This window comes from Cherax quadricarinatus, chromosome 96 (assembly GCF_038502225.1).
Source record: "Cherax quadricarinatus isolate ZL_2023a chromosome 96, ASM3850222v1, whole genome shotgun sequence".
Taxonomy (NCBI): domain Eukaryota; kingdom Metazoa; phylum Arthropoda; class Malacostraca; order Decapoda; family Parastacidae; genus Cherax; species Cherax quadricarinatus.
Genome location: NC_091387.1, coordinates 1,072,212 through 1,090,340, shown reverse-complemented (window position 1 = coordinate 1,090,340; position 18,129 = coordinate 1,072,212). Strand labels below are relative to the sequence as shown.

At 41.1% G+C, this 18,129-nt stretch overlaps 1 protein-coding gene across 12 annotated transcripts in view; it reads left to right on the top strand.

The window, feature by feature from the left end:
- The window catches only part of nab (NGFI-A-binding protein homolog), a 1,330,987-nt gene that overhangs the window by 915,602 nt on the left and 397,256 nt on the right, over nt 1–18,129 (top strand). For all 12 annotated transcript variants that reach the window (XM_070104957.1, XM_070104964.1, XM_070104962.1 and 9 more), the window contains one exon: nt 15,100–15,237. In XM_070104957.1, coding sequence (XP_069961058.1) covers nt 15,100–15,237 — 138 coding nt within the window. The remainder of the gene's footprint in view (nt 1–15,099; nt 15,238–18,129) is intronic.

Sequence of the window (18,129 nt, the reverse complement as noted above, 5' to 3'; positions counted from 1 at the left end):
GTTAATTACGTTTTATCTATCGTTAATTACTTTTTTTTCTGTATCGTTAATTACGTTAGTTTATGTATCGTTAATTACGTTTTCTGTATCGTTAATTACGTTATTTTATGTATCGGTAATTGTTATTTTATGCATCGTTAATTACGTTATTTTATGTATCGTTAATTACGATACTTTCTGTATCGTTAATTACGTTATTTTCTGTATCGTTAATTACGTTATTTTATGTATCGTTAATTACTTAAATATAATTTTTTTTGTAAATTACTAAATTTAACGTAAAAAAATTTTATTTACGTTATTTGACGTAAATTATTTTTTAATTTTCGTTATTTGACGTAAATTATTTTTTAATTTTCGTTATTTGACGTAAATTATTTTTTTTACGTTACGTTATTTGACGTAAACTCGTAAATTGTCTGATAGGTTAATTTGGTGGGTTAACGTAACAGCTGCTTTGATGGGACACCGGAAATATGGGACAGAATCCGCGGGATTAATTGACTTACATACTGTGGATACGTATATAATGTCCCTTACCCGGGATTGTACCCGGATCCCTCGGATGTTAACCGTCTAGCACCTGAGATATTTATTTATATAAATTTCCTAAAAGTAAGAGCTAAACTCGTACGAGTCATGCAAAACTTAGGAATAATAGTAGAGAGAGAAAGAGGGAGAGAGAGGTAGAGAGGATGGAGGAAGATAGGGAGTGGGGTAGAGAGAGGGAAAGGAAGATAGGGAGTGGGGTAGAGAGAGGGGAAGGAAGATAGGGAGTGGGATAGAGAGAGAGGGGAAGGAAGGTAGGGAGTGGGGTAGAGAGAGGGGAAGGAAGATAGGGAGTGGGGTGGAGAGGGGAAGGAAGATAGGGAGTGGGGTAGAGAGACGGGGAAGGGAGGAAGATAGGGAGTGGGGTAGAGAGGGGAAGGAAGATAGGGAGTGGGGTAGAGAGAGGGAAAGGAAGATAGGGAATGGGGTGGAGAGGGAAAGGGATGAAGATAGGGAGTGGGGTAGAGACAGGGGGAAGGGAGGAAGATAGGGAGTGGGGTAGAGAGAGAGGGGAAGGAAGATAGGGAGTGGGGTAGAGAGGGGAAGGAAGATAGGGAGTGGGGTGGAGAGGGGAAGGGAGGAAGATAGGGAGTGGGGTAGAGAGAGGGGGAAGGGAGGAAGATAGGGAGTGGGGTAGAGAGAGAGGGGAAGGGAGGAAGATAGGGAGTGGGGTAGAGAGAGGGGAAGGAAGATAGGGAGTGGGGTGGAGAGGGGAAGGAAGATAGGGAGTGGGGTAGAGAGGGGAAGGAAGATAGGGAGTGGGGTAGAGAGAGGGAAAGGAAGATAGGGAATGGGGTGGAGAGGGAAAGGGATGAAGATAGGGAGTGGGGTAGAGACAGGGGGAAGATAGGGAGTGGGGTAGAGAGAGAGGGGAAGGAAGATAGGGAGTGGGGTAGAGAGAGGGGAAGATAGGGAGTGGGGTAGAGAGAGGGGGAGGAAGATAGGGAGTGGGGTAGAGGTAGAGAGAGGGGAAGGGAGGAAGATAGGGAGTGGGGTAGAGAGAGGGAGAAGGGAGGAAGATAGGGAGTGGGGTAGAGAGAGGGGGAAGGGAGGAAGATAAGGAGTGGGGTAGAGAGAGGGGGAAGGGAGGAAGATTGGGTGTGGGGTAGAGAGAGGGGAAGGAAGATTGGGAGTGGGGTCGAGAGAGGGGGAAGGGAGGAAGATAGGGAGTGGGGTTGAGAGAGAGGGGAAGAAAGATAGGGAGTGGGGTAGAGAGAGGGGGAAGGGAGGAAGATAGGGAGTGGGGTTGAGAGAGAGGGGAAGGAAGATAGGGAGTGGGGTTGAGAGAGAGGGGAAGGGAGGAAGATAGGGAGTGGGGTGGAGAGAGAGGGGAAGGAAGATAGGGAGTGGGGTAGAGAGGGATAGGGAAGGGAGGAAGATAGGGAGTGGGGTTGAGAGAGAGGGGAAGGAAGATAGGGAGTGGGGTAGAGACAGGGGGAAGGGAGGAAGATAGGGAGTGGGGTAGAGAGAGGGGAAGGAAGATAGGGAGTGGGGTAGAGAGAGGGGAAGGGAGGAAGATAGGGAGTGGGGTGGAGAGAGGGGAAGGAAGATAGGGAGTGGGGTGGAGAGAGGGGAAGGAAGATAGGGAGTGGGGTGGAGAGAGGGGAAGGAAGATAGGGAGTGAGGTTGAGAGAGAGGGGAAGGAAGATAGGGAGTGGGGTTGAGAGAGAGGGGAAGAAAGATAGGGAGTGGGGTGGAGAGAGGGGAAGGAAGATAGGGAGTGGGGTAGAGAGGGGAAGGGAGGAACATAGGGAGTGGGGTAGAGAGAGGGGAAGGGATAGGAGTGGGGTAGAGAGATAGGGAGTGGGGTTGAGAGAGAGGGGAAGGAAGATAGGGAGTGGGGTTGAGAGAGAGGGGAAGGAAGATAGGGAGTGGGGTTGAGAGAGAGGGGAAGGAAGATAGGGAGTGGGGTGGAGAGAGAGGGGAAGGAAGATAGGGAGTGGGGTTGAGAGAGAGGGGAAGGAAGATAGGGAGTGGGGTGGAGAGGGGAAGGAACATAGGGAGTGGGGTAGAGAGAGAGGGGAAGGAAGATAGGGAGTGGGGTAGAGAGAGGGGAAGGAAGATAGGGAGTGGGGTGGAGAGGGGAAGGAAGATAGGGAGTGGGGTGGTAAGATTGGTCATGCCTCACTTGTTAACATCTGCAACACCTTGCAGATGTTGCAGATAAACTCACCATTGTTATGTGCTCAAGTTTGTAATGTGTATCCTATATTCCTCAGCTTGAAGTTGACTATAACATTCCTCAGCTTGTAGTTCACTATAACATTCCTCAGCTTGAAGTTGACTATAACATTCCTCAGCTTGTAGTTCACTATAACATTCCTCAGCTTGTAGTTCACTATAACATTCCTCAGCTTGAAGTTCACTATAACATTCCTCAGCTTGTAGTTCACTATAACATTCCTCAGCTTGAAGTTCACTATAACATTCCTCAGCTTGTAGTTCACTATAACATTCCTCAGCTTGAAGTTCACTATAACATTCCTCAGCTTGTAGTTCACTATAACATTCCTCAGCTTGAAGTTCACTATAACATTCCTCAGCTTGTAGTTCACTATAACATTCCTCAGCTTGAAGTTCACTATAACATTCCTCAGCTTGTAGTTCACTATAACATTCCTCAGCTTGAAGTTCACTATAACATTCCTCAGCTTGAAGTTCACTATAACATTCCACAGCTTGAAGTTCACTATAACATTCCACAGCTTGTAGTTCACTATAACATTCCTCAGCTTGAAGTTCACTATAACATTCCTCAGCTTGTAGTTCACTATAACATTCCTCAGCTTGAAGTTCACTATAACATTCCTCAGCTTGAAGTTCACTATAACATTCCTCAGCTTGTAGTTCACTATAACATTCTTCAGCTTGTAGTTCACTATAACATTCCACAGCTTGAAGTTCACTATAACATTCCTCAGCTTGAAGTTCACTATAACATTCCACAGCTTGTAGTTCACTATAACATTCCTCAGCTTGAAGTTCACTATAACATTCCTCAGCTTGTAGTTCACTATAACATTCCTCAGCTTGAAGTTCACTATAACATTCCTCAGCTTGAAGTTCACTATAACATTCCTCAGCTTGTAGTTCACTATAACATTCTTCAGCTTGTAGTTCACTATAACATTCCACAGCTTGAAGTTCACGATAACATTCCTCAGCTTGTAGTTCACTATAACATTCCTCAGCTTGAAGTTCACTATAGCATTCCACAGCTTGAAGTTCACTATAACATTCCTCAGCTTGAAGTTCACTATAACATTCCTCAGCTTGAAGTTCATTATAACATTCCTCAGCTTGTAGTTCACTATAACATTCCTCAGCTTGTAGTTCACTATAACATTCCTCAGCTTGTAGTTCACTATAACATTCCTCAGCTTGTAGTTCACTATAACATTCCTCAGCTTGTAGTTCACTATAACATTCCTCAGCTTGTAGTTCACTATAACATTCCTCAGCTTGAAGTTCACTATAACATTCCTCAGCTTGAAGTTCACTATAACATTCCTCAGCTTGTAGTTCACTATAACATTCCTCAGCTTGTAGTTCACTATAACATTCCTCAGCTTGAAGTTCACTATAACATTCCTCAGCTTGAAGTTCACTATAACATTCCACAGCTTGTAGTTCACTATAACATTCCTCAGCTTGAAGTTCACTATAACATTCCTCAGCTTGTAGTTCACTATAACATTCCTCAGCTTGAAGTTCACTATAACATTCCTCAGCTTGAAGTTCACTATAACATTCCTCAGCTTGTAGTTCACTATAACATTCTTCAGCTTGTAGTTCACTATAACATTCCACAGCTTGAAGTTCACTATAACATTCCTCAGCTTGAAGTTCACTATAACATTCCACAGCTTGAAGTTCACTATAACATTCCACAGCTTGTAGTTCACTATAACATTCCTCAGCTTGAAGTTCACTATAATATTCCTCAGCTTGTAGTTCACTATAACATTCCTCAGCTTGAAGTTCACTATAACATTCCTCAGCTTGAAGTTCACTATAACATTCCTCAGCTTGTAGTTCACTATAACATTCTTCAGCTTGTAGTTCACTATAACATTCCACAGCTTGAAGTTCACTATAACATTCCTCAGCTTGAAGTTCACTATAACATTCCTCAGCTTGAAGTTCACTATAACATTCCACAGCTTGAAGTTCACTATAACATTCCACAGCTTGAAGTTCACTATAACATTCCTCAGCTTGAAGTTCACTATAACATTCCTCAGCTTGAAGTTCACTATAACATTCCTCAGCTTGTAGTTCACTATAACATTCCTCAGCTTGTAGTTCACTATAACATTCCTCAGCTTGAAGTTCACTATAACATTCCTCAGCTTGAAGTTCACTATAACATTCCTCAGCTTGAAGTTCACTATAACATTCCTCAGCTTGAAGTTCACTATAACATTCCTCAGCTTGAAGTTCACTATAACATTCCTCAGCTTGAAGTTCACTATAACATTCCTCAGCTTGAAGTTCACTATAACATTCCTCAGCTTGAAGTTCACTATAACATTCCTCAGCTTGAAGTTCACTATAACATTCCACAGCTTGAAGTTCACTATAACATTCCACAGCTTGAAGTTCACTATAACATTCCACAGCTTGAAGTTCACTATAAGATTCCTCAGCTTGAAGTTCACTATAACATTCCTCAGCTTGAAGTTCACTATAACATTCCTCAGCTTGAAGTTCACTATAAAATATCTCAGCTTGAAGTTCACTATAACATTCCTCAGCTTGTAGTTCACTATAACATTCCACAGCTTGAAGTTCACTATAACATTCCTCAGCTTGTAGTTCACTATAACATTCCATAGCTTGAAGTTCACTATAACATTCCACAGCTTGTAGTTCACTATAACATTCCACAGCTTGAAGTTCACTATAACATTCCTCAGCTTGTAGTTCACTATAACATTCCACAGCTTGAAGTTCACTATAACATTCCTCAGCTTGTAGTTCACTATAACATTCCACAGCTTGAAGTTCACTATAACATTCCTCAGCTTGAAGTTCACTATAACATTCCTCAGCTTGAAGTTCACTATAAAATATCTCAGATTGAAGTTCACTATAACATTCCTCAGCTTGTAGTTCACTATAACATTCCACAGCTTGAAGTTCACTATAACATTCCTCACCTTGAAGTTCACTATAACATTCCTCAGCTTGAAGTTCACTATAACATTCCTCAGCTTGAAGTTCACTATAACATTCCTCAGCTTGAAGTTCACTATAACATTCCTCAGCTTGTAGTTCACTATAACATTCCACAGCTTGTAGTTCACTATAACATTCCTCAGCTTGAAGTTCACTATAACATTCCTCAGCTTGTAGTTCACTATAACATTCCTCAGCTTGAAGTTCACTATAACATTCCTCAGCTTGAAGTTCACTATAACATTCCACAGCTTGAAGTTCACTATAACATTCCACAGCTTGTAGTTCACTATAACATTCCTCAGCTTGAAGTTCACTATAACATTCCTCAGCTTGAAGTTCACTATAACATTCCTCAGCTTGTTCACTATAACATTCCACAGCTTGAAGTTCACTATAACATTCCACAGCTTGAAGTTCACTATAACATTCCTCAGCTTGTAGTTCACTATAACATTCCATAGCTTGAAGTTCACTATAACATTCCTCAGCTTGAAGTTCACTATAACATTCCTCAGCTTGTAGTTCACTATAACATTCCACAGCTTGAAGTTCACTATAACATTCCTCAGCTTGAAGTTCACTATAACATTCCTCAGCTTGAAGTTGACTATAACATTCCTCAGCTTGTAGTTCACTATAACATTCCTCAGCTTGTAGTTCACTATAACATTCCACAGCTTGAAGTTCACTATAACATTCCTCAGCTTGAAGTTCACTATAACATTCCACAGCTTGAAGTTCACTATAACATTCCACAGCTTGAAGTTCACTATAACATTCCTCAGCTTGAAGTTCACTATAACATTCCTCAGCTTGAAGTTCACTATAACATTCCATAGCTTGAAGTTCACTATAACATTCCTCAGCTTGTAGTTCACTATAACATTCCTCAGCTTGAAGTTCACTATAACATTCCTCAGCTTGAAGTTCACTATAACATTCCACAGCTTGAAGTTCACTATAACATTCCTCAGCTTGTTAACTATAACATTCCTCAGCTTGAAGTTCACTATAACATTCCACAGCTTGAAGTTCACTATAACATTCCTCAGCTTGTTAACTATAACATTCCTCAGCTTGTAGTTCACTATAACATTCCTCAGCTTGAAGTTCACTATAACATTCCTCAGCTTGAAGTTCACTATAACATTCCTCAGCTTGAAGTTCACTATAACATTCCACAGCTTGAATTTCACTATAACATTCCTCAGCTTGAAGTTCACTATAACATTCCTCAGCTTGAAGTTCACTATAACATTCCACAGCTTGAAGTTCACTATAACATTCCTCAGCTTGAAGTTCACTATAACATTCCTCAGCTTGAAGTTCACTATAACATTCCTCAGCTTGAAGTTCACTATAACATTCCTCAGCTTGAAGTTCACTATAACATTCCATAGCTTGTAGTTCACTATAACATTCCATAGCTTGTAGTTCACTATAACATTCCTCAGCTTGAAGTTCACTATAACATTCCTCAGCTTGTAGTTCACTATAACATTCCATAGCTTGTAGTTCACTATAACATTCCTCAGCTTGTAGTTCACTATAACATTCCATAGCTTGTAGTTCACTATAACATTCCTCAGCTTGTAGTTCACTATAACATTCCACAGCTTGAAGTTCACTATAACATTCCTCAGCTTGTAGTTCACTATAACATTCCATAGCTTGAAGTTCACTATAACATTCCTCAGCTTGTAGTTCACTATAACATTCCTCAGCTTGAAGTTCACTATAACATTCCACAGCTTGAAGTTCACTATAAGATTCCTCAGCTTGAAGTTCACTATAACATTCCTCAGCTTGAAGTTCACTATAACATTCCTCAGCTTGAAGTTCACTATAAAATATCTCAGCTTGAAGTTCACTATAACATTCCTCAGCTTGTAGTTCACTATAACATTCCACAGCTTGAAGTTCACTATAACATTCCTCAGCTTGTAGTTCACTATAACATTCCATAGCTTGAAGTTCACTATAACATTCCACAGCTTGTAGTTCACTATAACATTCCACAGCTTGAAGTTCACTATAACATTCCTCAGCTTGTAGTTCACTATAACATTCCACAGCTTGAAGTTCACTATAACATTCCTCAGCTTGTAGTTCACTATAACATTCCACAGCTTGAAGTTCACTATAACATTCCTCAGCTTGAAGTTCACTATAACATTCCTCAGCTTGAAGTTCACTATAAAATATCTCAGCTTGAAGTTCACTATAACATTCCTCAGCTTGTAGTTCACTATAACATTCCACAGCTTGAAGTTCACTATAACATTCCTCACCTTGAAGTTCACTATAACATTCCTCAGCTTGAAGTTCACTATAACATTCCTCAGCTTGAAGTTCACTATAACATTCCTCAGCTTGAAGTTCACTATAACATTCCTCAGCTTGTAGTTCACTATAACATTCCACAGCTTGTAGTTCACTATAACATTCCTCAGCTTGAAGTTCACTATAACATTCCTCAGCTTGTAGTTCACTATAACATTCCTCAGCTTGAAGTTCACTATAACATTCCTCAGCTTGAAGTTCACTATAACATTCCACAGCTTGAAGTTCACTATAACATTCCACAGCTTGTAGTTCACTATAACATTCCTCAGCTTGAAGTTCACTATAACATTCCTCAGCTTGAAGTTCACTATAACATTCCTCAGCTTGTTCACTATAACATTCCACAGCTTGAAGTTCACTATAACATTCCACAGCTTGAAGTTCACTATAACATTCCTCAGCTTGTAGTTCACTATAACATTCCATAGCTTGAAGTTCACTATAACATTCCTCAGCTTGAAGTTCACTATAACATTCCTCAGCTTGTAGTTCACTATAACATTCCACAGCTTGAAGTTCACTATAACATTCCTCAGCTTGAAGTTCACTATAACATTCCTCAGCTTGAAGTTGACTATAACATTCCTCAGCTTGTAGTTCACTATAACATTCCTCAGCTTGTAGTTCACTATAACATTCCACAGCTTGAAGTTCACTATAACATTCCTCAGCTTGAAGTTCACTATAACATTCCACAGCTTGAAGTTCACTATAGCATTCCACAGCTTGAAGTTCACTATAACATTCCTCAGCTTGAAGTTCACTATAACATTCCTCAGCTTGAAGTTCACTATAACATTCCATAGCTTGAAGTTCACTATAACATTCCTCAGCTTGTAGTTCACTATAACATTCCTCAGCTTGAAGTTCACTATAACATTCCTCAGCTTGAAGTTCACTATAACATTCCACAGCTTGAAGTTCACTATAACATTCCTCAGCTTGTTAACTATAACATTCCTCAGCTTGAAGTTCACTATAACATTCCACAGCTTGAAGTTCACTATAACATTCCTCAGCTTGTTAACTATAACATTCCTCAGCTTGTAGTTCACTATAACATTCCTCAGCTTGAAGTTCACTATAACATTCCTCAGCTTGAAGTTCACTATAACATTCCTCAGCTTGAAGTTCACTATAACATTCCACAGCTTGAATTTCACTATAACATTCCTCAGCTTGAAGTTCACTATAACATTCCTCAGCTTGAAGTTCACTATAACATTCCACAGCTTGAAGTTCACTATAACATTCCTCAGCTTGAAGTTCACTATAACATTCCTCAGCTTGAAGTTCACTATAACATTCCTCAGCTTGAAGTTCACTATAACATTCCTCAGCTTGAAGTTCACTATAACATTCCATAGCTTGTAGTTCACTATAACATTCCATAGCTTGTAGTTCACTATAACATTCCTCAGCTTGAAGTTCACTATAACATTCCTCAGCTTGTAGTTCACTATAACATTCCATAGCTTGTAGTTCACTATAACATTCCTCAGCTTGTAGTTCACTATAACATTCCATAGCTTGTAGTTCACTATAACATTCCTCAGCTTGTAGTTCACTATAACATTCCACAGCTTGAAGTTCACTATAACATTCCTCAGCTTGTAGTTCACTATAACATTCCATAGCTTGAAGTTCACTATAACATTCCTCAGCTTGTAGTTCACTATAACATTCCTCAGCTTGAAGTTCACTATAACATTCCACAGCTTGAAGTTCACTATAAGATTCCTCAGCTTGAAGTTCACTATAACATTCCTCAGCTTGAAGTTCACTATAACATTCCTCAGCTTGAAGTTCACTATAAAATATCTCAGCTTGAAGTTCACTATAACATTCCTCAGCTTGTAGTTCACTATAACATTCCACAGCTTGAAGTTCACTATAACATTCCTCAGCTTGTAGTTCACTATAACATTCCATAGCTTGAAGTTCACTATAACATTCCACAGCTTGTAGTTCACTATAACATTCCACAGCTTGAAGTTCACTATAACATTCCTCAGCTTGTAGTTCACTATAACATTCCACAGCTTGAAGTTCACTATAACATTCCTCAGCTTGTAGTTCACTATAACATTCCACAGCTTGAAGTTCACTATAACATTCCTCAGCTTGAAGTTCACTATAACATTCCTCAGCTTGAAGTTCACTATAAAATATCTCAGCTTGAAGTTCACTATAACATTCCTCAGCTTGTAGTTCACTATAACATTCCACAGCTTGAAGTTCACTATAACATTCCTCACCTTGAAGTTCACTATAACATTCCTCAGCTTGAAGTTCACTATAACATTCCTCAGCTTGAAGTTCACTATAACATTCCTCAGCTTGAAGTTCACTATAACATTCCTCAGCTTGTAGTTCACTATAACATTCCACAGCTTGTAGTTCACTATAACATTCCTCAGCTTGAAGTTCACTATAACATTCCTCAGCTTGTAGTTCACTATAACATTCCTCAGCTTGAAGTTCACTATAACATTCCTCAGCTTGAAGTTCACTATAACATTCCACAGCTTGAAGTTCACTATAACATTCCACAGCTTGTAGTTCACTATAACATTCCTCAGCTTGAAGTTCACTATAACATTCCTCAGCTTGAAGTTCACTATAACATTCCTCAGCTTGTTCACTATAACATTCCACAGCTTGAAGTTCACTATAACATTCCACAGCTTGAAGTTCACTATAACATTCCTCAGCTTGTAGTTCACTATAACATTCCATAGCTTGAAGTTCACTATAACATTCCTCAGCTTGAAGTTCACTATAACATTCCTCAGCTTGTAGTTCACTATAACATTCCACAGCTTGAAGTTCACTATAACATTCCTCAGCTTGAAGTTCACTATAACATTCCTCAGCTTGAAGTTGACTATAACATTCCTCAGCTTGTAGTTCACTATAACATTCCTCAGCTTGTAGTTCACTATAACATTCCACAGCTTGAAGTTCACTATAACATTCCTCAGCTTGAAGTTCACTATAACATTCCACAGCTTGAAGTTCACTATAGCATTCCACAGCTTGAAGTTCACTATAACATTCCTCAGCTTGAAGTTCACTATAACATTCCTCAGCTTGAAGTTCACTATAACATTCCATAGCTTGAAGTTCACTATAACATTCCTCAGCTTGTAGTTCACTATAACATTCCTCAGCTTGAAGTTCACTATAACATTCCTCAGCTTGAAGTTCACTATAACATTCCACAGCTTGAAGTTCACTATAACATTCCTCAGCTTGTTAACTATAACATTCCTCAGCTTGAAGTTCACTATAACATTCCACAGCTTGAAGTTCACTATAACATTCCTCAGCTTGTTAACTATAACATTCCTCAGCTTGTAGTTCACTATAACATTCCTCAGCTTGAAGTTCACTATAACATTCCTCAGCTTGAAGTTCACTATAACATTCCTCAGCTTGAAGTTCACTATAACATTCCACAGCTTGAATTTCACTATAACATTCCTCAGCTTGAAGTTCACTATAACATTCCTCAGCTTGAAGTTCACTATAACATTCCTCAGCTTGAAGTTCACTATAACATTCCTCAGCTTGAAGTTCACTATAACATTCCTCAGCTTGAAGTTCACTATAACATTCCATAGCTTGTAGTTCACTATAACATTCCATAGCTTGTAGTTCACTATAACATTCCTCAGCTTGAAGTTCACTATAACATTCCTCAGCTTGTAGTTCACTATAACATTCCATAGCTTGTAGTTCACTATAACATTCCTCAGCTTGTAGTTCACTATAACATTCCATAGCTTGTAGTTCACTATAACATTCCTCAGCTTGTAGTTCACTATAACATTCCACAGCTTGAAGTTCACTATAACATTCCTCAGCTTGTAGTTCACTATAACATTCCATAGCTTGAAGTTCACTATAACATTCCTCAGCTTGTAGTTCACTATAACATTCCTCAGCTTGAAGTTCACTATAACATTCCATAGCTTGAAGTTCACTATAACATTCCTCAGCTTGTAGTTCACTATAACATTCCTCAGCTTGAAGTTCACTATAACATTCCATAGCTTGAAGTTCACTATAACATTCCACAGCTTGAAGTTCACTATAACATTCCTCAGCTTGTAGTTCACTATAACATTCCTCAGCTTGAAGTTCACTATAACATTCCATAGCTTGAAGTTCACTATAACATTCCTCAGCTTGAAGTTCACTATAACATTCCATAGCTTGAAGTTCACTATAACATTCCTCAGCTTGTAGTTCACTATAACATTCCACAGCTTGAAGTTCACTATAACATTCCTCAGCTTGTTCACTATAACATTCCTCAGCTTGTAGTTCACTATAACATTCCACAGCTTGAAGTTCACTATAACATTCCTCAGCTTGAAGTTCACTATAACATTCCTCAGCTTGAAGTTCACTATAACATTCCTCAGCTTGAAGTTCACTATAACATTCCACAGCTTGAAGTTCACTATAACATTCCACAGCTTGAAGTTCACTATAACATTCCACAGCTTGTAGTTCACTATAACATTCCTCAGCTTGAAGTTCACTATAACATTCCATAGCTTGTAGTTCACTATAACATTCCTCAGCTTGTAGTTCACTATAACATTCCATAGCTTGTAGTTCACTATAACATTCCTCAGCTTGTAGTTCACTATAACATTCCACAGCTTGAAGTTCACTATAACATTCCTCAGCTTGTAGTTCACTATAACATTCCATAGCTTGAAGTTCACTATAACATTCCTCAGCTTGTAGTTCACTATAACATTCCTCAGCTTGAAGTTCACTATAACATTCCATAGCTTGAAGTTCACTATAACATTCCTCAGCTTGTAGTTCACTATAACATTCCTCAGCTTGAAGTTCACTATAACATTCCATAGCTTGAAGTTCACTATAACATTCCACAGCTTGAAGTTCACTATAACATTCCTCAGCTTGTAGTTCACTATAACATTCCTCAGCTTGAAGTTCACTATAACATTCCATAGCTTGAAGTTCACTATAACATTCCTCAGCTTGAAGTTCACTATAACATTCCATAGCTTGAAGTTCACTATAACATTCCTCAGCTTGTAGTTCACTATAACATTCCACAGCTTGAAGTTCACTATAACATTCCTCAGCTTGTTCACTATAACATTCCTCAGCTTGTAGTTCACTATAACATTCCACAGCTTGAAGTTCACTATAACATTCCTCAGCTTGAAGTTCACTATAACATTCCTCAGCTTGAAGTTCACTATAACATTCCTCAGCTTGAAGTTCACTATAACATTCCTCAGCTTGAAGTTCACTATAACATTCCACAGCTTGAAGTTCACTATAACATTCCACAGCTTGTAGTTCACTATAACATTCCTCAGCTTGAAGTTCACTATAACATTCCACAGCTTGAAGTTCACTATAACATTCCTCAGCTTGTAGTTCACTATAACATTCCTCAGCTTGTAGTTCACTATAACATTCCACAGCTTGAAGTTCACTATAACATTCCTCAGCTTGTAGTTCACTATAACATTCCTCAGCTTGTAGTTCACTATAACATTCCACAGCTTGTAGTTTACTATAACTTTCCTCAGCTTGAAGTTCACTATAACATTCCTCAGCTTGAAGTTCACTATAACATTGTTCCACAGTTGGCCACATAATTTGCATTTGGTTTGATCATCTGTGTGTCTTGCAGACTGTCAGAAGTACTTGTAACCAAGCCTAAGCCAGACTACTACAACATCAGTCAGTCTGTGTGTCTGTCAGACTGTCAGAAGTACTTGTAACCAAGCCTAAGCCAGGCTACTACAACATCAGTCAGTCTGTGTGTCTGCCAAACTGTCAGAAGAACTTGTAACCAAGCCTAAGCCAGACTACTACAACATCAGTCAGTCTGTGTGTCTTGCAGACTGTCAGAAGTACTTGTAACCAAGCCTAAGCCAGACTACTACAACATCAGTCAGTCTGTGTGTCTTGCAGACTGTCAGAAGTACTTGTAACCAAGCCTAAGCCAGACTACTACAACATCAGTCAGTCTGTGTGTCTTGCAGACTGTCAGAAGTACTTGTAACCAAGCCTAAGCCAGACTACTACATCAGTCAGTGTATCTTGCAGACTGTCAGAAGTACTTGTAACCAAGCCTAAGCCAGACTACTACAACATCAGTCAGTCTGTGTGTCTTGCAGACTGTCAGAAGTACTTGTAACCAAGCCTAAGCCAGGCTACTACAACATCAGTCAGTCTGTGTGTCTGTCAGACTGTCAGAAGTACTTGTAACCAAGCCTAAGCCAGACTACTACAACATCAATCAGTCTGTGTGTCTTCCAGACTGTCAGAAGTACTTGTAACCAAGCCTAAGCCAGACTACTACAACATCAGTCAGTCTGTGTGTCTTGCAGACTGTCAGAAGTACTTGTAACCAAGCCTAAGCCAGGCTACTGCAACATCAGTCAGTCTGTGTGTCTTGCAGACTGTCAGAAGTACTTGTAACCAAGCCTAAGCCAGACTACTACAACATCAGTCAGTCTGTGTGTCTGCCAGACTGTCAGAAGTACTTGTAACCAAGCCTAAGCCAGGCTACTACAACATCAGTCAGTCTGTGTGTGTGTCAGACTGTCAGAAGTACTTGTAACCAAGCCTAAGCCAGACTACTACAACATCAGTCAGTCTGTGTGTCTGCCAGACTGTCAGAAGTACTTGTAACCAAGCCTAAGCCAGACTACTACAACATCAGTCTGTGTTTACATTTCAGGCTATTCCATAAATATATATATCTACGTTCATGTCACCATAACTTACAGATGTACCCAGACTTCCTTTTCAGAATCTTCTCTCTACAGGTAAGCTCTACCTCACTTCTGCCTTCACCCATGTTTATTTTTTTCCATATTTGTTGCATTTCTATATTCTCAACATTAACCTCTCAATCCACTACTAAAACCTCCTGCACCAGGAGTATTACCTCCTGTCTCTACTATATAATACTATCTCAACCACCGATGTCTGACGTGTCTCCTACAGGAGGTGATGATGTACAACAACTGTGTGAGGCCGGCGAAGAGGAGTTTCTGGAGATCATGGCCCTGGTTGGCATGGCCTCCAAGCCCTTACACGTCAGGAGATTACAGAAGGCACTACAAGAGTGGGTCTCCAACCCTGGTGAGTACCCATTTTCTCCTGCCTTCCGTAGCTTCGTGTCCTCCCTGACGGGTCACTACAGTCGTAGTAGTGGCTGGTGCGCTGCTCTCCACCGCCTAGTAAGGGATCAGGCTAGTTTCGCACATCATATCCCGGCTAGGAAGCATCGTGCTTCGTCATCCCAGGACGCAGCTGCTAGGATCTATGCTGGTTTTGGGGACCAGAGCCTAGCAGGGAGCTATGGTATCTCAGGACCCCTGAACCATGCTAGCTCAGGACCCCTAAACCATGCTAGCTCAGGACCCCTGAACCATGCTAGCTCAGGACCCCTAAACCATGCTAGCTCAGGGCCCCTGAACCATGCTAGCTCAGGGCCGTTGAACCATGCTAGCTCAGGGCCCCTGAACCACGCTAATTCAGGAACCCTGAATCATGCAAGCTCAGAACCCCTGAACCACGCTAGTTCAAGACCCCTGAACCGTGCTAGCTCAGGATCCCTGAACCATGCTAGTTCAGGGCCCCTGAACCATGCTAGTTCAAGACCCCTGAGTCATTCCAGGAACTATGCTAGTTCAGGAACTCTGAACCACGCTAAGAACTATGCTAGCTCAAGACCCTTCTACCATGCTAGTTCAGGATCCCCTAACCATGCTAGGATTCATCCTAGTTCGTTACCCCTGAACCTTGCTAGGATTCATCCTGGTTCAAGACCCCTGAACCTTGCTAGGAACTATGCTAGTTCCGAACCCTTGAACTATTCTGGTTCAGAATCTTGCTAGGAACTATGCTACTTTAGAACCATGCTAGTTCATAACCCTGCTAGGAACCATGCTAGTTCAGAACCCTCCTAGGAACCATGCTAGTTCAGAACCCTGCTAGGAACCATGCTAGTTCAGAACCCTGCTAGAAAACATGCTAGTTCAGAACCCTGCTAGAAACCATGCTACTTTAGAGCCCTGCTAGGAACCATGCTGGTTCAGAACCCTGCTAGGAACCATGCTACTTTAGAGCCCTGCTAGGAAACGTGCTAGTTCATAACCCTCCTAGGAACCATGCTAGTTCAGAACCCTCCTAGGAACCATGCTAGTTCATAACCCTCCTAGGAACCATGCTAGTTCATAACCCTCCTAGGAACCATGCTAGTTCATAACCCTCCTAGGAACCATGCTAGTTCATAACCCTGCTAGGAACCATGCTAGTTCAGAACCCTCCTAGGAACCATGCTAGTTCAGAACCCTGCTAGGAACCATGCTACTTAGAACCCTGCTAGGAACCATGCTACTTTACAACCCTGCTAGGAACCGTGCTACTTTACAACCCTGCTAGGAACCGTGCTACTTTACAACCCTGCTAGGAACTATGCTAGTTCAGAACCCTCCTAGGAACCATGCTACTTTAGAACCCTGCTAGGAACCATGCTACTTTAGAACCCTGCTAGGAACCATGCTACTTCAGAACCCTGCTAGGAACCATGCTACTTTAGAACCCTGCTAGGAACCATGCTACTTTACAACCCTGCTAGGAACCATGCTAGTTCAGAACCCTCCTAGGAACCATGCTACTTTAGAACCCTGCTAGGAACCATGCTAGTTCAGAACCCTCCTAGGAACCATGCTAGTTCAGAACCCTCCTAGGAACCATGCTAGTTCAGAACCCTCCTAGGAACCATGCTAGTTCAGAACCATGCTAGTTCAGAACCCTCCTAGGAACCATGCTAGTTCAGAACCCTCCTAGGAACCATGCTAGTTCAGAACCCTCCTAGGAACCATGCTAGTTCAGAACCCTCCTAGGAACCATGGTAGTTGAGAACCCTAGGAACCTAGGAACCATGCTAGTTCAGAACCCTCCTAGGAACCATGCTAGGAACCATGCTAGTTCAGAACCCTCCTAGGAACCATGCTACTTTAGAACCCTGCTAGGAACCATGCTAGTTCAGAACCCTCCTAGGAACCATGCTAGTTCAGAACCCTCCTAGGAACCATGCTAGTTCAGAACCCTCCTAGTAACCATGCTAGTTCAGAACCCTCCTAGGAACCATGCTAGTTTAGAACCCTCCTAGGAACCATGCTAGTTCAGAACCCTCCTAGGAACTATGCTACTTTAGAACCCTGCTAGGAACCATGCTACTTTAGAACCCTCCTAGGAACCATGCTAGAACCCTTAGGAACTATGCTACTTTAGAACCCTGCTAGGAACCATGCTACTTTAGAACCCTCCTAGGAACCATGCTACTTTAGAACCCTCCTAGGAACCATGCTACTTTAGAACCCTCCTAGGAACCATGCTACTTTAGAACCCTCCTAGGAACCATGCTACTTTAGAACCCTGCTAGGAACCATGCTAGTTCAGAACCCTCCTAGGAACCATGCTAGTTCAGAACCCTCCTAGGAACCATGCTAGTTCAGAACCCTCCTAGGAACCATGCTAGTTCAGAACCCTCCTAGGAACCATGCTAGTTCAGAACCCTCCTAGGAACCATGCTAGTTCAGAACCCTCCTAGGAACCATGCTAGTTCAGAACCCTCCTAGGAACCATGCTAGTTCAGAACCCTCCTAGGAACCATGCTACTTTAGAACCCTCCTAGGAACCATGCTAGTTCAGAACCCTCCTAGGAACCATGCTAGTTTAGAACCCTCCTAGGAACCATGCTAGTTCAGAACCCTCCTAGGAACCATGCTACTTTAGAACCCTCCTAGGAACCATGCTACTGTACAACCCTCCTAGGAACCATGCTAGCTAGGTGGTCCCCAGCATCCTAGCATCTTGCTAGGCGTCTTCCCAATACAAATTTGCAATGTGTATTGATTTATATATATACATATGTACCATGTCAGTTTATATGTTTCAGACTTGAGGTAAGTTTATATAAATTCCTGGTGTCTGCAAGGTAAGTTTATATATATAAATTTCTGA